Genomic DNA, 26,277 nt, shown 5'->3' with positions numbered 1-26,277 from the left:
ATATGCGCACACATACACTCACACGCACCCAAATGCATGCGTTGCTAACAGATTTTGCAGGGATTTGTGTGTGTTTGGCTGTGTTTTTCTGTGCGCTTCATTAAGTCTACAAAGTTTTTTGGTATGTTTTACCGCTCACAGCGCTCGTTGTTTGCTATGCCGTGCAAATTATCGAAGTGAGACCTCCATTTTGTTGCCAACCTTTCACCCGCCCATTCGCCCATCATTTGTTGGACATTACACCCACTCGGCTTGCAACATTTAACTGTATTTGCTGCTGGATAAGTGTCACTAGTGTGTGTGTGTGTTAATATACTTCTATATGTACGCAAGCGTGTGTTTTTTTCATTAATCTCCAACGTTGAATAAATTGACAACTACTTAAGTGGACCAAATTAAATTGTCGCATGCTTTAAGGCACAAAACTTGCTTTTTTCGTATTTCGTAACTTTATTTTTAATAATTTTAATTTTTCTCTCATTTACAGCTCGTGGGAGGCGAATTTGATATGGAATTAAATTTTGTGATACAAGATGCACAAAACATTAAACACATGCTGGAACTGCTGGATCATTGCCCGCCAAATCTACAGGTAAGCGAATTCGTAAATGTTTTTTGAGATTTTTAAGTCTCTCTGGAAAGAATGGCTTTACCAGCCAAGTCAAGTTTTTTTGGGTGCGTAGACTCTGTGCGAAAAATCGAAGGCCAAACTATGCGAGGAGTAAAATTCCCTGGCAGAAAGATGACCTCGAATGATTATAGCAAATGGAGCTCGAAATTTGTTTTGGCTTGCAAATTAAGTTTTCTTGTGTATGACCACGTATATGGTGTGGGAAAAAAATAAATAACGTTTAAATTATCAACCGGAGCTTAACCAAATTTTCGCAAAAGTAAATTAAATTTCAAGATAAATTTTTTTTTCTGAAAAATATTCTAGCCCTCTATTGTGTCTTATAGTGTACCCTTTCAACCTTTTTTATGGCAAGTACCTAAAACGCCCTTTAGTTATAGGGTTAATAAAAAAAAAATAATAATTGGCGCGTACACTTCTGTTAGGTGTTTCGCCGAGCTCCTCCTCCTATTTGTGGTGTGCGTCTTGATGTTGTTCCACAAATGGAGGGACCTACAGTTTCAAGCCGACTCCGAACGGCAGATATTTTTTTATGAGGAGCTTTTTCATGGCAGAAATACACTCGGAGGTTTGCCATTGCCTGCCGAGGGGCGACCGCTATTAGAAAAATGTTTTTATTAATTTTGCTTTCACCGAGATTCGAACCAACGACCTCTCTGTGAATTCCGAATGGTAATCACGCACCAACTCATTCGGCTACGGCGGCCTAGGGTTAATAGGCTCTACAAATATATTCCTTGGAAAAATTCAGTATGGGTCTTTTCTCAGAAGAAAACACATTTTTTTTGTTTAGATCTCCATTTATTTCATACAATCTGTCACAACAATAACAATAAGTACTATTTTTACCTACAATTTAAAGAAGAATAACTTAGAGTAAGAACTCCCAGTGGAATTCGTTACTTAATAATGAACATCATATCATAGATTTCTAGTGTAAGTGCTGTATTGTAGCCGATTAACCAGTGTAGTGATCGCAATTTCAGTCCAAGTGGCTTTCGCTTTAAAAAAATATATGCGATCGCCAAGTAAGACGCTGGTGTAATAGACCTAAATATTTGGCATTATCTGTTTGAGGTATTGAAACGCTGTTAAAAAATACGGCAGGACATGAGCCATTTCGGAGTGTGAATATTATCTGCGCCGATTTGCTTTCGTTCGCTTTTATGCGCCATTTTTTCATCCAGTCGCTAACACTGTTAAGGGTTTCTTGTAGGTTATCAGAAGCAATTGAGGGAAGGATACTTCTGGCCATGACGACAGTATCATCTGCATACGTGACTGTATATATGTTCTTTGTGGCAGGTCTGCCGTGAACAAAGTGTACAAGACGGGGCCTAGAGCACTTCCTTGTGGTACACGTGCTCTAATTGCGTAAAGGTGGTTTCGTTGTTTATTTAAGCAAGAAAACGTCTATTTTGCAAGTATGATTTTATGAGCATCTAACAGTTGTGCGGTAAACCCTGCTTCAGCTTGTATAGCAGGCCTTCATCGAAGGCTTGCGTTATATCTAAAAATGCCGCTGTACAGCATTGCCTCCTCTCGTGCTTATCTAGCCAAATCATACACACAATTAATTTGCTCTATGATGGAATGATACTTACGAAAACAAAATGGGTGGGCTGGGAGTTGGAAAATACTCTTGTCTGATCATCGCATTAAATATAATGGTGAGGAATTTGTATCCACATATGGACAATTCTTTTAAAACCTTACTAGTTATTAGATCGTAAAGTAATTGTTTAGGCCCACAAAGTCCGGCACAGATAGCCAACATCACTGCATCATGAATGCAATTTCAACTGCGCTCTGTTTTTTTTTTTTTTTTTTTGAATGGGCTAATGATATGCTAGAGGGCCGATTTGTGAAATATTGGGATGGTGGTTAAGTATTTAGAAGTCACCTTGCTTAGGTAGGGTAGGCATCGCACCAAGATTCTTATAAACTGGTGCGTTGTCATGAGAAAGGGGCATAACTAGAGCCCCTTGTGACTCTTATTTTTTTAAATACATTTTTTTTTTTAAATATACATCATTAGATTCCCTCAGTAACCCAACAGGCAATAGCCCACATCGTTTTAGTTCATTGTGATATTCCTTGAAAATCTTAGGCAGTGCTATACTAATTCTGTGACACTGCAAAAACTGCTAGTAGGAGTCAGATTTACAGAGAGGAACCGAAGTATCATTTTCATTAACAAACTGGTTCATATATTGTATTAATTCCTTATCTCCCTACAGATCAAAAACTCGCGTAAGCATTCGACGCTTTCAGTCTGACCTTTTTTCCCCCCCCTTTCGCACTCCTCTCGGGAGCATAGGGCCTCGACAAGACTTGACTTGCGTTGTTTTCGATAATCTATTTGGTTTCGGACAGGGTAGGTGATTAGCCTCCCGCTACCTGCACGCTGACCTTAGTCATACCAAAATAATCGGAAAGGTGGCACAAATGGTCCTCAGTAATAATGCAATTTTTGGAATTATTTTTCAAACTTGAATCTTATAGAACAAGTTTTACCACTTTTTCAACTATATTTGAAGACGTGACCTCATTCTGCCCGTCAGAACGTTGAACATCTTCGATTGTGTCTAAACTTTATTTGCTGCTTATAAATTAGTTACAATAAACAACTGTGCCCCGAAATGAAATGAAATTATTTGAATTAACTGTATGCCTCTTTAATTAAGTATATATTTTTACGTTCCATTTTTATGCATGCCAAGCCTGCTGAAACTTTGCAATTTTATTTCCAGTAGCCCGATTCGGTACAAAGCGCAAAGGTATATCAGCACACCTTCGACATAATCGGCCAATCTATTGATTACGCAAACCGAAAGAGTTTCTCAACAACGCTCACTTATTACAGCTAGCAAAGAGTTATGTAAGTGTAGCTGTGTGTGTGTATGCTCGCGCTTTGAAATTTATAGGCATATAAATCCTTTGCCTGCCTCAATTTTTGCTACGCTTTAAATTTCAGTTCTCACACCAAAAGCTACCTCATTCCTTCACTTTCACCACCACCTTAGCACTTCGATGTAGGTAAACTTCAAGTTCAGACATCATAGCTTCCTCCGCATTCGCCACTCACCCCATATCCGAGCACAAAATTTAAAAGGTAGCAAGTTTTTGAAGCAGAAATGGGACAAGGACAAGAGTAAAAAGGTTGCATATTACGACTTTTACTGTTGTTGGCAGGTGAGCGAGTGTAAAGCATACCAAAGAAAGCATAAAAGTGAGGCAAAAAAAAAACAAAAAAAAAAAAAATGCGGAAAATGAAATGAAAAGCAAGAATGTGAGGAAGTTCGTCGGAGGCGCTGTAGTGCCACTGTAGGTACAAAGTGACTTTATGTTTTGTTCAAGGCGACAGGCGACATGCAACATGCGTCCAGCTACCGGTAGACCAAAATGTAGCATTGGCAATGGTTGTTGAACAGCAACAATAAAAAGAATAAAAACATGAGCAACAACAATAGTTAACGGTCGGAAACGGTTGTACGAAAACGAATGCTGAATAGCCAAAGCAAATCGAGAGCTCGCAGATTCAGCAATAAAGGTGTTGGCAATAAATTTTTTCAACTAACGAATTTACGAGAAAGTAGTAAATTATATTTTGTCATGTCTTCATGCATCAGCTCAGTTCGCCCTTAACTGCACTCCAACACTTCGACACGCTTTCGAACGCCACTCACGTTTACGTCAATGTGGTCAATGTGACGTGTTTGGCATAACAAATTAGAGTCGCAGGTAAAATAAAAAAAATTAATGTTGATAAAAAGTAAAGAAAGTCGATGTGTGTATTAGGATGGCATAGAAAATTTGTTTATTATAATTTTTTATGCTAAACTTTACATTTGCTCTATGACCAAAAAAGAAGCCATACATAATTTTATTTTACTTTTTTAATTGAATATAAAATAAATAAAATATGAAAAAATATTTTAAAAAAGTTTTACCAATATTATTTTTTTAACTTAAATTTTGCAAAATCAATGATAGGTAGTTTTATTTATTCAAAAAAAAAAAATTAAATTTTAACTATTGTATTTTCTAGCAAAATGAAAAAAGACATTATAAAAAAAATATTATACAATAAAAAAAATTAAAAAAAAAAAATTTCATTGATAGGTAGATTTATTTACTTTAAAATGAAATTTTATCTATTTTCTAGCAAAATGAAAAACGACATTACAAAAAAAGTATTATACAAAAAATTAAAAAAAAAAACAATTTATCGCTAATTTTTTTTTTAATTTGTTTTTAAATTATTAAAATTTTTTTAAATATTTTTTTTATAATGTCTTTTTTAAGTTTGTTAGAAAATAGATAAAATTTCATTTATAAGTAAATAAATCTATTTAACATTAACATTTTTTTTTATTTATTTTTAAATATTACATTTTTTTTATAATTAATAATTTTTTTTTTAGTTTTTTTTTTTTAAATTATTAAAACTTAAAACAAAAAATTAAAAAAAAAATTTTCATTGATAGGTAGATTTATTTACTTTAAAACGAAATTGTATCTATTTTCTAGCAAAATGAAAAAAGACATTACAAAAAAAAATATTATAAAAAAATTAAAAAAAAAACAAACACAATTTATCGTTATTTTTTTTAAATTATAAAATTTTTTTTAAATTATTAAAATTTTTGTTAATATTTTTTTTGTAATGTCTTCTTTCATTTTGCTAGAAAATAGATAAAATTTCGTTTTAAAGTAAATAAATCTACCTATCATTAGCATTTTTTTAAATTTATTTATGAATATTAAATTTTTTTTGTAATTAATAATTTTTTTTTTAGATTTTTTTTTTTTAATTATTAACACTCTTTTTATATTTCTTTTATAATGTCTTTTTCAATTTTGTTAAAAAATAATTTGGTTAAATAAATAAAACTACCTATCATTGATTTTGCTGACGAAAAACCTGGTAAAATTTCCAACATAATCTTCCATGTCTTTCCTCTACTTCTTGAATAAGAGAGAAGAAGCTACACACAAAATGGCTCTCCATCTATAAATGGGGTGACCGCACCTTTCCTAGCTAATTTATCTGCCGCTTCGATCCCAGTAATTCTAATGAGCCCTGATACCCATACGATGCATACCGATGGGGGCAGCCTTTTGCCCTTCTAAGCCCTTTACCGGATATGTGCCCATATATGGTATGGCAGTTTTGATTGAAATTAATTTCCAAATCAAGTATTATAAAAAAATTGAAAGTATTTTAATCCATCAAATATAAATTTAGCAATAATAAACCAAAAAAAATTGTCTGTTATTTTATGACATTTCGAAATAACCTAATTTTTCTGCAAGTTGGGGAAAAAGCAGAATTGAATTGCGAGTGATTCATTTTGAAAAAAAAAAACAATAACAGAGTAAAACGTTAATATTTTTTGGCAAAAAAAAAATATTTTGTTGGAATCGATGTACTCATCTTTCTTGACCGATAATAATTTTTCCGCTTTTCAGCTGTTTTCTCTGCTTTACAGCTAGTTTTTATATATGTTTATGGTAAATATTAAATACAAAAAAGACAGAGGAGCCTAATCCTTTTTGGTCATAGAACAAATTTTGGGCCGTAACAAGCAACGAAAAAACGAAAAAATTGTTTGGACCTCCCTAATGTATATACATACATACTTCTATATAACTGTGATTTAAGTTTATCGTAGCAAAGCTGTGACAAGTTCAAAAGCGCAAAGGATGCATATTAATGAGGCAATAAAGTTATGCTGCGAGTTTGCCTCATCTGTTTGCCAAAATATTTCGTTTATTTTAGCTGCGAATTAAGATTTTATCTTTTTACAACATTTTTGGTGAACTCACTGATTTCTGGGAAAATTTATTTTTGTATTTTATGCGATGCTCCTGACGTTGTTACGAACATGTCCCCTTTACATTTAGATTGAAAGAGAGACTTGTTTTGCATTGTGTTATCTGCAAAGCCTAATTCAATTCTTCTGCTATCATCAATAGATCGGTTTTTATGCTACCACAATTTTGCTTCAAAAAGCCCTGCTAGGTTTTAATTCTTAAAATTAACTGTTGTGGAGTAATAAGACCCTAACTTAAGGCGATGGTTTCATCCTGAAAGATAGGAGTACTTTAGATGAAATACTCAAACTAAGGTTCTAAAACAGTTTGCCGATTTCCCAACCTCCGCACTTTCCCAACCACAAAATTTCAAATACGAAATCTAGGAATGCAAATATCTTTGTAGCAGTAAAAATAGCACCATACTATATATAAACTATGAGATAATAGTCAACTCTAAAATCCTTACACTAACATGAGCTAGCATCGAGGCTTGCGTATGACTACAAAACTCATGCGAATTATTTGGTTAACTCAAATTAATTTAGGTTAGATGAGCTGCTATTGTATCAAGAATTTACTCGAGAATCACAGAGGATCATTGCGCTGCTGCTGAGAAGATTTTCCCACAACCTGTGCTTTCAGGCCACTAAACCATTCCGGTCTTTCGGCACATCAAGTCAGCCAGCCTCGCAAATTAAACTCGGCCTAAGCCACCACACACGTCCTCGAAGAAGTGGACTGCCACTGAAAGGCATTTTTTAAGTGCGTTACCTTTTTTAGAGTAGAGAAAAATCAACTAGAAATATAAATAAAAGTTTTTTTGTCCCCCACAAATACCTTTTTATATCAGAACCCACTTCTTCTAAATTTACGAGCGCAATAAACTTTGAAACTTGATTTCCCATCATTTTCGTTTTTACACGCTCATGTTTATATCATATTAGAAGGGGACGATATATTGCTGGCGGACAACATAAAACTTACGTCGACCATTGAAAATTATTCATATAGAATTAATTCACCATTAACCCCAGATAAATAAATATTTTATATACCAAATCATTATTATCCCCATAACGACTCAGCGTGCAATAGTAGACTCTAACAACGACATGAAATGCGGCAAGTAGTAAAACATCACTTATGCATCACACACATACATACATACATATATAAATTTAAGCATACGCAAGCACATAGTTTACTGAAGAGCTATAAATCGCTGCAGTCATTTCTCACAATTTCCCTTGATAAATAGCGCTAATGCGCGCATTGCATTTATTGCTCTTCCGAAGCTATGATTTTGAAGAATTATTATTCACCATTGAAATGTTACTTTCCACGCAACACTTTGCTGCCCCTGCATTATCCGCTTGGAATTCTCATTAGTATGCGCTATGTTGTTTGTTTTTCTTTCGTATTTTTTTGTTTTATGCCGCGCTGGTATCTGCTGAAGCTCCAGTTATTCATTGGTATACGAGTGCATATACAAAAAATTATTATTTTCTTTAGTTTTCTAATTTTCTCGATTCTTCTCATTTTCGTCGCCGCTACACTACAGAGATATTTGTATGCCATGCTGTTGCATTTTAAATTGCAGCATGTTGCTGCCTTTCAACGTTGTTATACCTTTATTTCTTTTTTTTATGGCCGTTGCAGGCTCTGGCGCCTATGCATGCTTTGCTCCGTGGCGGTGAAGGTCATAACATTAGCAATGTAATAACAATTTTTTCTTTTACACTTTGTCCAGCTGTTTTATTTATGCCATTTTGTTGCTTCTTCTTCATTTAATATCACAGTCTCAGTTCGCTTTTTATTTTATTTCTTACTTTTGTACACTTTGCGCAAATAAATTTAATGCCGACAGCTGCTTGAGCTGACCGCTGTGGCGTATGATTAACTTTTATGTAAAGAATTTCCTGCTGTTAAGCAGGCCATGTTTTTATGATCAGATTAAAGGAATAGTCGATTTTTGTTAAAGTTAGCAAATCACGGGTCAAGACAATTTTAGTATATGTGTATATTTTAAATTTAAATGTTTTCAAAGTTTATGTTTAAGGTATATTTTAAGGGGACCCGATGGTCTAGAAATTTCAAAAAAATCGTTTTTTTGTTTTTTCGATTTTTCGAAAATTTAGTATCTTAAAAATATACTGCGACATTTTCGTGCGGAAATTCCACATACTATTTCTTCTACAGCCCATTAACTAAGTAGAGAGCGGTCCGCGCGCTCCTGCACCTCAAACTTTAAACTCATTTATCTCGAAACGATTTGTTTGATACAAAAAAAAAAAATTAACCGAATCATCTGAAATTTTAATATGTTCTTCACAACATCTATGGCTATAGCTCTTACTAGAATGATATAGTTATTTCAATTATTTCGTATTTTTTTTATTAAAAACCTGCAAAAAATCCGATTTTTAAAGTGCCAAGTTCAAAACCGCGTCATTTTGTTAATTTTTTTTTTATTCTAGTTCCAGAACATAGCTCATACTGATTAATAGTTTGTTGGTGTTTGTGTTTCAAATAAATAGAAGAGGCAAAATGGACAACACCGTCCAAGTCCAATTTTTCAGGAAGGCCAATTTCAGCGCCAATTTTTAAATTATTAAAATTAAAAAAAAAAAAATTTCTTCATTTTTGTATGTAAAAGAAGTTTTAATAAAAAGCCTAAACAATGTAAATTACGTTTTTAATTTTTTTATTCTAAAAAAATTTTTTGAAAATACCCTCAATATTCGAGCTCTAGACCACCGGACCCCTTAATGGGGAGTCAAAATTTTCCCCCTTTTTTACAATTTTTTTGTAAATCAATATAGGAAACTATGGGATTCTTCCATTTTATACATATCGATGGTTTTCGAGAAAAGTGACATAATTCAAAAATACCAAATACTGAGTTGGGTCAGTTTTCTAGATAAGTGACGCGCCAATTCGATCACCTGACAAAACGACACTAACGCCATCTCTCAGAATTGCTTCAAGATTCGCTTATGACACTTTTCCAGATAAAAATATATAACCTCTGTAGTTGATTTGTGCTTTTAACGGCAAACTCCGAATTTTGAGTTAATTTTGAGTTGTGTCGCTTTTCTCAAAAACCATCGATATGATATGTTCCTCAATTCTGTATAAAAATTGACAGCGAAAATTTTTGTGGTACTTTTTAACCCTCTAACTCCTCAATAACTGGGTATATTTTGTTTCTCTTGCGAGAAAGTGTCAAAAATACGCATAACGGAGGGATGTAACGGGCTAAAATATATCAGAAAAATTTTGTTATAAATTTCTACTATAAGTCTCTGTATACATCAAAGATCAAAAATATATATGAATGCTAGAACTAAGTCAGAATGGGTAACCTCTATTAAAATTTTACCAAAAGGTATTTTTCAACACACTTTAACGACATTAATGCGATAAAGGTTTTTTGTCCTTTCTCGACAATGGATTTCTTCCTCCTTGTTATTTTTTTTTTTTTCGTTTATCATCTGTTATGTATTTTCCAGTCCTTAAGCCTAATTTTCGTTTTGAGTTCAATAGTCCGGATTTACCGCGACGGTATTACCGAGAAATGGTCATATTAAATTTAGTGTTGAATGCGGCATTTTAGTGAATAATTATCCTTAAATTAAACAGTGAACAGTGCCGCTAAAGTAAAAATTGCTTACAAGCGCAAATTACGTACTAGCAAACATGAAGCCGACACAACCAGTAGTTCCTGAAGATTACTTCTATTTGAAGTGGAAAAATCGACAAATAAAGAAAATAAGTAAATAAAATGTATAATTTAATTTGTTGTTTTATTGTTAATCCCGTCTTGAGCTCACCAAATAAATATACAAAAATGGACCTACATATTTAAACTTTCTCAGCTACTCTAGCAGAGGCGTCAAAAAAAGACCTTAACATTTTGTTTACCAGGAGTGTGAATGAAATTTTTATGTATGTGTGTGTGTGTGCACAGTCCCAACACTTTGAGTAGGTTATTTTGTGTTTGAACGTGTAAGCATACATTAGCATTTGCATATGTAAATGTGAGTACATAATAAGACACTTAACAAAACAAACGCGCTCTTGAAGTTTTATTTTCCATATTTGGTAACTTGCATGTAGTTGTTATTATCATACAATACAAGCAGCTGCAAATACTTGCGAACGGGAAAACAAACTCCTTTGAAAATACGCTTGTTTTATAGTATCCCTGCAAGGAGATCAACCAGTTGTGAACAGACTTACAACCAGTTCGCTTTGCAACGGAAGTAGGTCGTTTTCTAAAGTGGGTGAAATAGTGGTGAGGCCACCACATAATGATAAGTTTTGACTGTTTTTTTAATGAATTTATATTATTATTTAGAAAAATATATTTTATTCTAATAAAAAAGTGAATGGTGCAGCAAGCGTAGATTTTTGTTTATAAGAATAAAACTGTGCAATTTATATTTTATATCAACTTTATTTAATGTAACTATGCGCGCGGAATGTAAACCAAATGATAATTTATGAAGCAAAGAGTGTGCATTTACAGATGTCTTTGAACGACTGACTGTGTTTTTCTTAAGCTGCTCCCATTGCAACTATGCAAGCAGCGACGTTGACTGAAACGAAACTTGTGATGTTGGTGGTGCTCAGCTTTTCTTGTGTGAGCGTAGAATGCAATTCGTAGAGGCCTTTCTTTTTGTTTTGATAGTGAATTGACTAGCTTCGAAGACAACGGCTAATGGGAGAGATGTTGTTGAGGGATGAGTAGGTCGACAGTTGCTTTTCGAAAATAAGAATATGAGCAGGTCCAGAAACAGGAGTGCGGGTTAACTTAATCAATTTTTCAAAGTTTGTGCAAAACTTTTAAACATTCATTAAGTTTCTTTCAAAATTTAACACTTTTTGTTCAAAAAATCTTGCGACGATTTTTAAATACGCAATTGTAAAGCCCATCTATGGTAATTTTAGTACAATGAAGTTTAAGTAAAGCAAAATCCGCGTTGATTTTTGATAATTTTTTGTTTTTTGACGGGGCAGCGCATTTTCTCCATATGCACTAAATTTTTTTCTTTTATGTGCGAAAAGTTCACGAAATTGTCAGGGGAGAATATTAAAAATGATAATTATCAAATAATATACTAAAATTTAATGAGTTATACATTTACAAACCCTGTTTGTTTTTGTGTTGTTTTTGTTTGTTTTTTGAATTCTGATACATATACAACATAGTTTGGAGTTTTTGTGAAAGGTTGTCGAATTTTCATAAGTCTCCTTTCGAGTTTGAAACTTGGTGTAATGTGGCTTTTGTTATAAAATAAATAATTTTTGCATTGAAAAATAATTGAAATTTAAAAATAAATAAATAAATTGTCAAAACTTGTCAATATGTGGCGCTTTTACAATATAATTTTTCCTTCTATCTCCTCCACTTTTTTCATTACTAGCAGCTGGTAATTTTAGCATGACGCTATTTTCGGAGATATCAATTGCGAGCTGTTGCAACAGCGACATCCCAGCAGGTGAAGTAGTTAGGCTCAGCATCAGTTTTATGCCATTTAACGCACTTAGAAACGTCTGCAGCACTGCTGTGCCAGTCAATGATAGACAAAAACATAGCTGATTAACTCAACAAACACTTGTATATGCCTCGAATTCTCATTTTAATTATTTTTAGCGTTTCAGACATTTCTTTTTATGGTAAGAAAATTAATAATTTTTTTCTCACTTTTCTAATTGGTCACTTTGTAACTAGTACAATACTAGCTACTTTCGGACTAGTATGATATATTCCATAAAACACCAGTTAATGAACCAGAACGTTTGCTAAGTAGTTTGTCTTTTCACTGCAGGCCTGATAACCGGCTTGTAGTGGTGCTCAACCAAAATCAGATATGTGCACATACACACAGGCGCGTATACCTATACATGAACATATTGCTGTCTGTTGCTTGTTGCCTTGGCTGTATTTCTATAATTAAGCTCTCGCAGAAAACTTTTACCGCATAACTGTGAATAATAGAAACCTAAATTCAGCTGGGAAGAAAACTCACAAACACCCAGATTGTCTGGAGGCAGCGACTCCCTGTTGTTGTATTTGAAGGCTCATCGAAAAGGAAGAAATGAATTAGGAAATGGAGAGTGGGATGTGTTTACACACAGTTCGTTAGCAAAATTACTTGTATCGGGAAATACTCACACACACACACCTTCACACGTGGATATATATTTATCAAGGCATAAGCAGCTTTGTCGAAGTGATGGTATTGTTGATTTTAAGCGCTGCTTGCACCGCAAAGCGACTGTGACACTGTTCGACTACTTGTTTTGCAGCTAAAATGCACAAAGTATAAGATCAACTTGGGTATGTGTCAATATTTGCACAATTTAGCGACTTTCAAGTAGCCTTCTGTGTATGTATTAGTTGCCAAGTTTACACAAGAGCGCAGTGCATTTTAAAAAGGAAGTTTACATTACGCAGTTTTGATAGTTTGCATTTACACAGGCAAATGCTTTGAGGGAGATGATGAGTGTAGTGTAGTGTAGCTCTTGAATTTGCTGAAGTTGTAGTAGATATTTGAACAAAATTGCAATAATCTTGAAGTGCTTCTTTATAGTGTAAATAGAAAACTTAATAAAAGCAAAAGTTTCGCAACGATCATGCACAAATGCATTTGAGCTTGCATACCTAAGACGAAAATGTATGTAAAATAGGAGATTACGGCAAAAAATATATATTTTAAATTAAGGTGGAAGGTTGCGTCAGCGTAGCTTTTCCAGTCATCCTAACTAATGCGGAGGTAATTAATTTTATCAACCATTCCAATATCAACCTCGTCCACATAGCTTCAATGTGCCGCTCGAAAAAGAGTTGCGAAACAAGTTAAGGCGACGATTTTTTACGATTTTTCAAAATGCCGGTAATGGTGCTATTTACCAGGAAATATAAACCTCCACACTTAAGACTTCGTAGATTAAATAACCACGTTCTCTTGACTCCAAACTCATTTGAAAGCTACACATTCATTGAAAATTGGGTACAGAGGGTCAGCAAATTTGTCTACTCCTGCAAATCTATATTCGGCAAATAAAGGGAACTCAACCCTCAGGTCGTGCTTGGGATGTACACCAAAGTGGTTCTGCAAATTTTGATTTACGAACATCTGACTTGGTGGAAAGCTCTTCGAAAGGGCTAATAATATCATTAAGCTAGGGAGGGTGCAAAACAATGCATGTATTAGAATTTGTAGAATTGCCCCAGTGCCACCCTCAATGTCGTTTTGCACTTACTTCCCATCGACTTTTACGTTATTTCCATCGCTACTCAAAGTGCAATCAGGTTAAAGGAAGTTGGCCTCTGGAGGTTGGCCACCTTTGGAGAAGCTGCGGGTCCCTTTCAGAGAAGGAGACTGTTGAGAATTTTATCTGTAAATATCCGGCTTTGGCAGCTAAACAATAGGTCACTGAAAGCTCCTTTCTTAGACAGCCTGGGGCAGTGCGCTAACCTAAATTGCATTAATCTGCTCCATTACTTCAATAGCTCTGGCTGGCTGTAAAGATCTGCCTGTTGGAGGTCTCATAATGGAATCAACATGACGCTTAAGTGCTACTTTTGGAGTGTCAGAGTAGTACTTCAATCTAACTAGTAAAACCCACAATAAAGACAAACCACTCAGGTTTTTATAGTGAAATCGAATGGAGACTTCCATCCACTCCTTGAATTTCAGATGGCACATTAAGAAGCTTAACAACCAATCAATCAATCAAACAACCACCCAACCACCCTACAAATCAAACAACGAACTAGCAAACAAACCAACCAACCAACTGACCAACAATCCAACTAACCAGCCAACTAACCAACCAACCAACCAATCAACCGACCAACCAACCAACCAACTAAACAGCCAACCGCCCTAATCAGTAATCCAACGAACGAACAAACTACCAAACAAATAAACCAACCAAGGCACGAACAAACCAACCAACCAACCAGCCAACCAACCAACCAACCAGCCTTTAAACCAACTAATCAAAACACGAACAAACCAACCACCCAGCCGACAAACCAATCAATCAACCGACCAACCAACCAACGCACGAACAAACCAACCAACCAACTAACTAGCCAACCAACCGATCACCCTAATCAACAATCCAACGAACGAACAAACCAACAAACCAATTAACCGACTCACCAACCAACCAACCAACCATCCAACCAACCAACCACCAGCCAGCCAACCAACCAGCCATCAAACCAACTAATCAATGCACGAACAAACCAACCAACCAGCCAACAAACCAACCAATCCACCAACCAATGAACCAACCCACTATATAATCAAATCTATTATCATACAAAGACTTCTAAGGCTATCGGTCCAGAATATAAATTAATACTAAAAAGTTAATTAGGCAAAACTAAAAGCAGTAGCTAAAAAAGTAGCAGCTGGTTTGAAATTTAACTCTGGTTTTAGTACACCTCTTAGGAAATACCAAAACTCTAGCAAGCTGCAGTGATTTTACCATCTATGCAACTTTTTATGGAAGTAGCTTTGTTTTCTCACGATTTTCCTCATATCCATAGGAAACATATTAGCACTTGACACAGCTGTACGCCCCTCCTCTACATCTCCATACATCCTGATTTTTATGCCTCTATGAATTTCTAAACTCATGAAAGTTTTGCTATAACCATCAACATTACTGTCGACACGTTCATATTGTATATATTTTACAATAACAGCAAGCGATATTTTGATTATTAAAAATGTGGGCTTTAGGATAACAAAAAAAACAACAATAAGTGAAAATTACAAGTTGTATAAAATAATCTACATGGAGCTGCTAAAATCACATGCGAGCACATAACGCCAAAAAAAAAAAAGAAAACAAAAAAAAAAATTCAAAAATGTAAGGCAGAAGAATATCTGAAACAGCTGCTTCGATGGTGTGCATCTATGCGTGCTTATTTGCTGGAAATGAGAAACTTTATTCATATTGAATTTTTTGAATTGCGTGCCACAATTTTATAATAAGTTGCTTATGTGAGATCTGGTAACTGGTAATCGCTTACGTCAAAGCACAACAATAACAAAACCACTTGGAATATTTTCCTATATCACCAACTGAGGTTAAGGTTGAGGCGGGTGCATGAATGAAACGAAGGGGCAGCAAAGCAATCAGGATGTAACCCGTCAGCAGCACTAACCGAATGGCTTTCTTGCCAGTCAGCCGTGATGACATTTTGAAGCAAACGCTGGCTTATTTGCTTATTTTACCAATTTTTTCTTCTTCTGCCTTTTCTCTACTCTTTGTTACTTCCGCACCACTATCCGGTTTGATATTGTAGCCTGCGGTGTATGCTAGTGTATGTTTGATGTATTTGCGTGTGATAAGTTTTTTTTTGTTTTGTTGCAAGTATTCGCGATCTGTTTCAGAAGAGTGACAGCACATGTCACGCATTTCAATAGCCGCATAGTTTAGTAGGAATAAAAAAATAACAGCAACGTAGCAAAGTGAAAAAAGTGAGAAAAGCAAGCAAACCCCTTAAAGGAAGGTGGTATGAAAGTGTTAGCTAAGGGTTGCGCCAACCCATTTCTGGATGTTTGGCAAAGTGGCCGGATGTATCCTTCAACTCTATGCAAATTAGTTGAAGTAGGCAAAGTAGTTGAACCTTTTGCGCTTAAACAGCATATTGCCTTTCGTAGTGCATTGCATATGGATTGTCGCTATTGACTGAGTGAAATATTGGAAAAAAATTGGTAAAAGCGTGTGCGTGTTTGCGCTTCTCATACTGCTGTCTTTTGCTTCTGGCTTAGGGCGCTAATCTAGTAGAGTGAAAATTTAAAGTTGGCTCTTAAATTCAATTCAACGTTGCGCATGCAGCAGCATCACATGGCAGTGTAGCAGCAAAACCGCCACGGGCTGCCTACACGGACCCGTGCGCAATAGAAAATCATATGCGTAAATAGTTTTCGAAGCAGTTCACAGTGCGTATGAGGAATATTTTTTTTATTTATTTTGCAATTTGCGTAAAATTATTATTTGATGGGTTATAGTTTTCATTGCAGATTTACCGCACTGTGCGGCATTAAAAGTAACTTCGTATTGAAAGGATTTCATAAGAGAATATAAAATAAGAGAAAATCCTTTTTTTCTTTTGGGGATTTCCACATTGATTTATTCTCTTAGTGTCAAAGAAGAAAAAAGACAACATTTTCTAAATTTTTTTCTGATGTGATAAATGAAATACCTTATTCAAGCTCTTCTTCATGGCAAAAATAAACTTTTGGTATATATATTGTGAATCTTTGATTCTAAAATTTGGAGTGATGCGATTGGTGTTGCATTTTTTGTGATCTCTCAGAATAAAGTTTCCTTGGTTTTGTTAGCATAATTTATGATAAATTCGCCTGAAATTAAAAAAAAAATTGTTTTTTTTTCTCTTGGTAAATATATCTAAATAGCTCGTGGTTGGATACTGGACCTTGGACATTGTTAGATCTGTGGTTTCGTCCCTAAATCCAGTCTAGGGGTAGTCAGAGGCCCGAAAAAACGATGACTTTCAATTATTTTTTTGCTAGTCAATTACTTTCTTTTACAAAAATAAAAGCATAGCATTAATACATCACGTTTTGTCTTGAATTTAGCAAAATTTAAAAAACAAAATTCATAATTGTAAAAGTTATCGCTGTTTGTGTGGAGCCCAAATCTCCAGAAGTCCCTTGCGCTGATCATCACAAGACCCTGGAGATTCATCTAAAATAAATCAGATAAGAGGAATTAATTATTAATAGATATTCTTGTGCTTGATCGAAGCTTTTTTTCAAAATTAACAATATGGCGACCTCAGAAAATATTTTTCAGATTTTCTACAAAAAAAAATCGACAAAAAAACGCTCCCGAGTGCCCGAGCGTAATTATTACGAGTTATTGAATAACTCGAAAAGTATTTGTCGGATTCACTTAAAATTTTCAGACAATATTTTTTTGACCGAGCTCGTTTTCGTATTTATGGTTTGCGTCTTGATGTTGTTCCACAAATGGAGGGACCTACTGTTTCAAGCCGACTCCGAGCGGCAGATATTTTTATGAGGAGCTTTTTCATGGCAGAAATACACTCGGAGGCTTGCCATTGCCTGCCGAGGGCCGACCGCTATTAGAAAAATGTTTTTCTTAATTTTGGTGTTTCACCGAGATTCCAACCAACGTTCTCTCTGTGAATTCCGAATGGTAGTCACGCACCAAGCCATTCGCCTACGGCGGCCAACCTACACTCAACATTTCTTACTCGGCGGATAATTTTGACTATTATTTTCAATAATCTGAAAAATATTAAGTTTGTAGGGTCTGTAGAGGATTAAAATGTTCCACAAAAATGTTTCCGGGAAATTTTCAGCAGTAGTCTTCCCAGATCAAAATAGTGTACGGTAACGGACAAAAGCACACCATGAATTTGTTTCTAATACTAGTAAACTTAACGTACTCAGAATATATCGGGTGTTATTTTTAGCGGCATGAGAACCATCGATATCGCTAACTATGGTTTGACAGCTGAGAATGGCAAGGTGTGTTGGTATTTCTGTTCGTTAATGATTGGCAAGTCTTAATTAATCGTTTAGCGTTAGAACTACGCTTTCAAGTTTTGGAAATTTACTTTAAATTCATTTAAATTATGTGCGCGAAGTTTATAAAGTATGGTAGAAGACGCCGAAATGTCGGAATATTCGTTCCAGTTCTCAACTTCTTCGCATTTGTCCTTCAACTGAGTGGAAAATTTTATGTAAGCATGGCTACGTGCCTTTAAAATACAGTTCGTGCAAGAGTTAAAGCCAAACCATCGTTAGCGTCACATTTTTTCTAATAGAGCTCATTTAGATTTACTGCTCAGATTTATTAGAAAGAAAAAAAATTGGACTCATGGAATTTGCCCTGTAATTCGTAGCCATGGCGGTTATACGATATCCGGTCATTTTCAAAAAATAAATGTCATGAAATTCTGTACCGGATTAAAATAAAAAAAAAATCAGTGCAACAATATTCTGTTTTGTGTGATCATTTCGAGTCCCCAAGCTCTTAAAAAACATCCAATAGTATGTAATCTCAATGTCTTCAAATATGCAGTTACTTATGTAGACGTCACATGTGCAAATAATGTTTCTAGGATGAACTTTGCTGAAAATAGTACTATCCCAGAAAAAATGGCCTACAATAAATACGAACTAAAACAAGGAAATCTGCATTTATAGTCATAAGTTGGCCTGAAAAATTACTTCAAACTCATTGCACTTCGACCTTCGTCTTGCTCTAAATCTAGAAATTGTGTATATAAAAAAGTGTTTAAATGTCAGCCTGGACAAAGCTTTTTTGTGCACTCGCCTTAGCCTCTCCTAGTTTTTTATCTTCAGCGGCTCTCAGTAAATTTGTCTGCTTACATGGAACTTTTTAATTCTCATGCTTAACACAACTTTCATTAAACCCGTTTTAAGAAAAAGACACAAATTCTCGCTCAAGTAGCAGATGGTGGGTTAAAAGATGTCACTAAGAAATTCTTCACTTAATTGTACTATAAAAGTCTGAGTACAGAAACTTTATTTAAATAAATTATTCTTACTTTCGGCTAAAGTTTTATGCCTCCGTAAAAATACTCAGATCCTCTAGACTAGTACTGTATTCGGTATGGCTCATTTTGAAGATATTCTCTTTTATTATTATTACCTTTTGCTCATTTGAGTACCTTTTTTTGTACAATTGTTAAACTATGTTATCGATAACACAGGCCTGCGAAATTTAACTTTTTTTAGTTTCTAGAATGGCTGTACTTGTTTCTTGTAGTTTTTTATGCGCTGAAAACGAATCTGACCTTCAAAATGCTCCATCACGTCAGGATTTTTGGTAAATGAAGCCTAAAAGGTCAAAAAATGGCCATTTTAGCCATTTTTGATAATTTTTTTTGGGATAGAAAATTTTTTTTTTCAATTTTCGACGAAAAGGTTGCATAGTACAACTCTTTAGCTTTAAAACCCATTTTTTTTAATTATTGTACGATTTTTTAAAAAAAATTTATGACATTTTGAAATTAACAGTTTCAGTTACGCCAATAGACGTTATACCCAACGTATACGTAACTGAAACTGTTAATTTCAAAATGTCATAACTTTTTTTAAAAAAATCGTACAATAATTTTAAAAAATAATTATCAAAATCCCAAAAAAAATTATCAAAAATGGCTAAAATGGCCATTTTTTGACCTTTTAGGCTTCATTTACCAAAAATCCTGACGTGATGGAGCATTTTGAAGGTCAGATTCGTTTTCAGCGCATAAAAAACTACAAGAAACAAGTACAGCCATTCTAGAAACTCACCCTCGCAGGACTGTGTAATAAGCGTCATGTTACTAGAAAATGACCGAACATCAATTTTCGAGGTTGTAGCGAACTGCGGCCAACTTCAGCTGAAGTTCAACCGAAACTGAACTAAACATTTCAGAAGGTTTCAGTTAAACAAACAAAATTTTTTTATATCCGGTATTTTGATTGATAAAAAAGCCAAAGAAGAGACATAAGGCTCAACCGCAAATTTGATAAAATTTTTTTTAAAAATAATTTAAAGACATGTTTGGCCAAAGTTCGCCTCTTTTTTGGTCGAAGCCGAAACGAACCCCTACTGCAGCCGAGGTTGGCTGTAGACTCAGTAAACTCTAGCGCCGTTCTCCGCAGACTAACTAGATAATTTTATCCCAATCCAATATTATTTTTTAATATTATTAGTATTTTTGGAACTAATTGATTTCACGCTGGTGCGGCGAAATACTTCATCGTACTTAGCTGAAAGCCTGGTTTTCCAATTTTTTGAAGTGAAACTTCTTATGCGTCGATGGACGAGCGAGATCGTAGAGTAAAATTTCAAGGCCATGCAACGTTTCGTTCCGCGAGAGAGAAAAAAGATATAACGTAGAGGAATAGGAGAGATAGAGCTATACCTTATATATATCTTATATACACTTTAGGCTATTTTTCCTTGTGTTCGCTAATTTGTTATGAGAAATAACACTGCCTACTTTTTGGCGCTTGTTTGTTGTTGCAAACTTGTAGGAAATATATTTTTAGTGCCTTCTTTTTGGCGTTATATTTCCTTGGTGCTTACTGTTTGGGGCGTTTTTTGGTCCCAATTTTTTAGGCGTTTTTTTTTTGGTGCTTACTTTTTGCGCTTATTTGCGTTTCCTAGCTAGTGCTTATAGTACATAAAGTGCTATCCACTCCGGCGTCGGATTTATTGGTATTTCCTTGCGGTAATTTGTGCCGTTGCTGCGGTCCTGGCGTTTGTGCGGGTGGTAAACGCTCGGAGCAGTGCGCGTTACAGCCGGCGTTTACCTACACCGGTCGACCCTTCTCCGTTTTTTGTAAATTTTGTCTATTTTTATTCTCTGCAAATGTTGTGAATTTATTTAGATATATATTCTTTCTCTCTCTCTTTCTCTCTCTCTTTCTCTCTCTAATTCTCTCTCGGGTCTCTCCCTCTTTCTTTGACTGCCTTGAAAGTTTCACTTCTGTTATGTGTACTACGTTACGCGCTCTTTTTTATTTCCTTCCTCCACTCGGGACCATAGAGCCTCGACAATATTCTGCCATCGTGCGCGGTTCTGGGCTGTTTTTTTTGCGCCATCCCATGTGTGATCTCGGTATCTGCTAGTTCGCGCAACGTCGACCTTCCCCAAGTGATCTTCGGGTGGCCGCGACCTCTGCTCCCTTGCGATCTAGTGTCATTCCTTCCATTCCAGTGCCAGTCTCGTGTATCTATCTGGTCGTTTTCTAAGCGTGTGACCTATCCATCGCCACTTTCTCCTTTTGATTTGCCATATCAGAAAGATGACAATACCTACCACTTTTCTCTCTAAGTAGGATATTGGCTATATTCTCTGCGTTATGTAAATATAGCACCGCAACTTATTCACAATTTATTTGCCTCTTATTTAATTAAAATTATTTTTGTATGAAAATATAGCTGATTATCCTTCAAAAGCCGTATAAATCAAAGTTTAAAATTTTGTGAAAATTCAAAAAACAAAATATTCAGTTTGGATATAATTAAGTGGAAGTGCCTGATTTTAATTTTTGAAAAAAAAAAAAAAAAATTTGGTGACGGTGATCCGACAAAATTCACAATACTTCAAGAAAAAAAATTGTTAAAAATCAAAGCGAATTTTTGTGCCACGTGAAACTTGCACTTTGTTAGACTAAAATTTAATGGGTTATAAAACTGCATATTTTTCTGACGGATCTCATTAAAAATTTTGAAAATTTGATAAAATTGCAAAATTTTTGAAACCTGGATTTATATGTTTTTTGAGGGAGAGTAAAATATGTTTTCATAAAAAAAACAGAATTATTAAGATTAAACGATAGACAAATTAATTGACAAAACATGTCGATAAGCCTTAGCGCTATAATTAACTACCGCAATGTATGTATGTCACAGAAAGTGGTTCCACAAAGGAACTGTATTTGAGATGCCAATTCTCCTTGTTAGCTTCAAAAAACTGTTTACGATTTATTGAAATTGTGGATGTCGCGTATTTATATACTAGATATTTTTTGTTTAACTTTTTAATATTTAGCTTTTATTTATTTTTTTATTATATTGTATATTATTTATTTTTTTCATTTTTGCAAGTGACGTATGCATGCCAGTTTAAAGCTGCTGTGATGTTCCAGATAATTTATTAGCACACTTTCACAACCGCCACTGCCTGCCTCTTCTACCAGCCTGCTTTGGCTTCATTGTGCAAGTGTGCAGCTGCCGTTCCTAATGGCTAAGGTTTTATGTGGCACTCACTCGTTGCGCTCATTTTCAACAAATTAGGGTTAAACGCCCGACACTCCAGCAAATTGTGCGCGCAAACAAATTATGGCACAAAAGAAAGTGACAACAAAATACCAACTAAGTACAGCTAGACAACTAACAAATGTGACAAATTGTACAGCCACTGTACTCGTATAAGAACTACATAGAAGCTCCAGCTTAGCATTCTCTGCCACAAAAATGCATGCGAAATTATTTTCATGGCTACTTGGAGGTGTCAGTGGGATGCGGGGTTTGCAATTTTACTGTTATAAATGATGAAATTGGAGTAGGAGTTGGAGATTTTAATTGACTTTTTTCTTTGTTCTCAACTTTGGTGTAGCAACGCGTTTGCAGGGCAATTTGTGATGTCCGCTAAATCAATTATAACGGTAAAGATAAATTTTGTATTCAGAATAATTCCGAAACTTTCATATTTTTCATTTGTAAACTACCAGCAATTGGAACTGTGCACTAAAGTTTTATGCAAAAATAAAAAATATATATGAATAGATTTGTGGAAAATCGTTTTAAATGTTAATTTTTGCTCCAACTTGCTTTTGTGTCCTTTTGGTGGTGTGTTTGGTGTTTTTTTTAACCATTTTCAATGTGACTTTCTTGCCGATGACTTTATATGTTCATGGGACCACTTTTTGCACCGAAATTACAAGCAGTAGTTTATGTGCGCTTTCCTAAAATTTGCATACAAATTGAATATGAAACGGTTGGTGCTGTAGTTCCTTAAACAAAAAACATGGTCGCATACGTGTCACTAATCGATGAAGAATTGAGTTGCCCCTGACTCAATGTAAAATATTCAGAAAGGTTACTATCAAACAAATTAAATGTCTGTATTTCAATGTGAGACGGGTAGTTGTGTCTCTGAAATGGGTTGGGTTATTTGATGGTTATTTTACCTTAATTTACGAGCGCTAGAATGAAGCGTTTCTTACATTTTTTAAAGGTGCCACAAATATTTACAATATTATTTTTGGAATTATGGCTCAAAAAATTACAAAGTACCGAAAATGAGTTTTATAAAAAAATTATTTAATGGCAGAGTAATGCTAGATCATCATGGGCGTTTATGATATGACACTGACTAACAGTCAAGAGCTTTAGCAAGAAAAAACTGGTGGTGGCAAAGTAACAAATACCAAGTAACAATACAGTGACATCAATGGGATAGGGTACACTAGACAGGCCATATGCTGCTTGTGAAGAAGCATAACAAACTGCTCAGCAAGCAGTTTCTGCTAGAGTGTTAGCGCAGGCCTCACCCATGCAGAGACCTGCTTGAGCCTGAGCCGCCTCCCAGGCACATCAGGAGGCATTTCCTCAACTGCGCGGACGAGATCTCAGACAAAACAGACAGACAGCTACTGGATCGCGCATTGTACAGACAGACCATAAGCGACATTCATCGGGAGACCCTTACCACCTTATTAAGCTCCCGACCCCCGAATGCCGTTATCGGAGTCCAACCACCACCCATCGCAGACGAAGAGCTCCAACTTCGCCGAGAGTCCCGCGTAACCTTGGCACAACTACGTTCTGGATACTGTAGCAGGTTAAACTCCTACTTGTCCAGAATTGACCCCGACATACTAAACATATGTCCGGCATGTGAAGACAACCCGCGCGACACTAACCACCTTTTCACATGCCCCATTAAACCCACTCATCTAACACGCCTCTCCCTCTGGACCCAACCCGTCGAAACAGCTAGTTTCCTGGGCCTACACTACACTGACAGGGCAAAGTTACTGCTATAACAACAACAACACAATGACATCAATTGACCTTGGCTATTTTTAGAAGTAATTGTCTTCCATAAATTTGAACACGACTTTAATAAAACCCACCATATACTTTCACATCCACACGTGAATTGTAACGCGATTTCCAGTATGAAATTCACAAACTTTTTATTATTCTGCACTTGCGCCAACTACAAATCGAATTAAACACAATCATTCAGCTCAGTCATTTGTCAAAAACAGTGAAATTGAAAATATTAAAAAAGAAGAAATGCCGAAAGAACTTTGTCTGACATGAATGGGCAGGCAGTGGAGGTCACCACAGCTATTACACGCTTACGTTTATTCTTGACTTCACCTGCTCATCCCGCCTGTGCCGATGGTGGGAATTCAAACTCACTCACAATCGTTGAATATTCAAATTAGTTTCTGTTGAATTTTCACAAAAGTTATAATTCTTTTATTATGCAAAAGCAGGTAGTATGAAGTTCTCCGTTCTCTATCTCGCATTGGCTCAACTTACAGCAGTTGAGAAATATGTAGGCTTCTCGCAAATACATGCGAGTACGTACACCAACACAGTGAAGCACACTGAGTGCACGAGACAATGGAGTGATTATTAAGAAGCAATTAATTTCAACAATAGAAAGCTGTGACGATTTTGAAGTTGATAACGAAGTGTAGAAGGAATTATAATTATCACACGCATTTTTATGGAAATGTTGTAATGTTTTAATATGCCATTAATGCGTGCTCTTGTAATTTTTTCTTGTATCACTTTTTGTGGATTTCAATTGAAATACTTGAAAGAAAGCATTTTTCGCTTTGAAGATTTGCCTTAACATTTTTTTTTTATTTTTTAGATCAGGTTTTCTTTTTCGCCTCCAGTCGGCATATCCTTTACTGCCTTTGGTAATGATGAACAACATTTGTACGCCCAGAGGGTGTCACATTTACATACAAATTATACAGGGTTTGATTGAAAAGTAATGAGCCTTATTTTTTTTAAGCAGTTTTATTAAACTTTTTGGCTTATACAACTAATATTCTTCAAAATATGACCCTTGAGCGTCAATATACCGCTGGTAGCGGTCCTTCTACAGCAGGAAACATTTTTTAAACTCATCCGCCGGAATCGCGTTCAATTCGGCTGTCCCAGTTTTTTGGATGTCCTCCATCGAGTCGAAACGCCTCCCCTTCAGCAGTCTTTTCAGGCGCGGGAACAAGAAGAAGTCCGAGGGGGACAGGTCTGGGCTGTAGGGAGGGTGGGGAAGCACCGGAACCTCCATCTTGGCCAATGCAGAGGTGCAGAGGAAGGCGGTGTACGCCGGCCTTCCAGATCGCTGTTCGTCTTCGACGTCCTCTCGGCCTTCCTTGAACGACTTGTGCCACCGTTTTACCTGGGCACTGGACAGAGATTGGTCCCCGTAAGCCTCCTTGAGTAGCCCAAGGGTTTCGGTACTCGTTTGGTTTAGCTTTACGCAAAATTTGCAAAATCCTTACACACTTTTAAAACAGCTTTCACGCGCGGAGCGATGTTGATTGCACCGCTGTTGCCAGCGAACTGGGACCGGTTTCTAGTAGAAGGGGATTCGATTGATCGCTTGGTCCAATTCATGACTCCTGTAGAACTCATCCGGTTATTGGCTCCAATCCCTGTGGGGTAATCGCTGATTCGCAGTTGCCCACAACAGCTTCATTTTCTTAGTTATTATTATTTTTTTCTTTGTTTTTGTTTTTCTTTTTTTTTGTATTGGCAACCCCCTGAAATGTCTCAATAGTAGAAACTTGTCCATCTTTTATTTTTAGATTATTTAAATTTTTATGCAAGGAAAACCCTGTTTAAAATTTTTACTATTTTAAAGTGTTTTTTAAAATCAGTTACCTTCCATATTTATTTTAAATTTTTAGATAGGGCAACCCTGCATGAAAATATAATGCTTTCTTGATCTTTTCATTTAATACCAATAGTTCATATCACAAAACATATTACTATCTCTTTCTATCTTACCGGTGAGTGCACCTTTCAGGTCTTCATAACTTCCAATTTTAAAAACAATTTTTGTTTAATTTAAAATTTAAAGTGAGCAACTATTTTTTTTTAATTTAATGCATATCCATATAATGTAAATAAAATATATCCTAAAGCTTTTAGTAAAATACATACCTAAATTTTTATTATATTAAAAATAGCAACAACAAAAATGCCTTGATTTAGCTGAACGGCAACTCAAC

General features: G+C 35.4%; 1 protein-coding gene across 6 annotated transcripts in view; it reads left to right on the top strand.

The window, feature by feature from the left end:
- The first annotated feature begins 492 nt into the window (after positions 1 to 492).
- The window catches only part of LOC128858087 (neurobeachin-like), a 224,683-nt gene continuing 198,898 nt past the window's right edge, over positions 493 to 26,277 (top strand). For all 6 annotated transcript variants that reach the window (XM_054094044.1, XM_054094043.1, XM_054094042.1 and 3 more), the window contains exon 1: positions 493 to 592. In XM_054094044.1, the coding sequence (XP_053950019.1) occupies positions 509 to 592 (84 nt within the window). In that variant the 5' untranslated portion in view covers positions 493 to 508. The remainder of the gene's footprint in view (positions 593 to 26,277) is intronic.

The sequence above is a fragment of the Anastrepha ludens genome, chromosome 3 (genome assembly GCF_028408465.1).
Source record: "Anastrepha ludens isolate Willacy chromosome 3, idAnaLude1.1, whole genome shotgun sequence".
In the NCBI taxonomy this organism is placed as follows: domain Eukaryota; kingdom Metazoa; phylum Arthropoda; class Insecta; order Diptera; family Tephritidae; genus Anastrepha; species Anastrepha ludens.
Note: the sequence above shows the minus strand (reverse complement) of the source record. Positions and strands in the feature narration are given on the sequence as shown.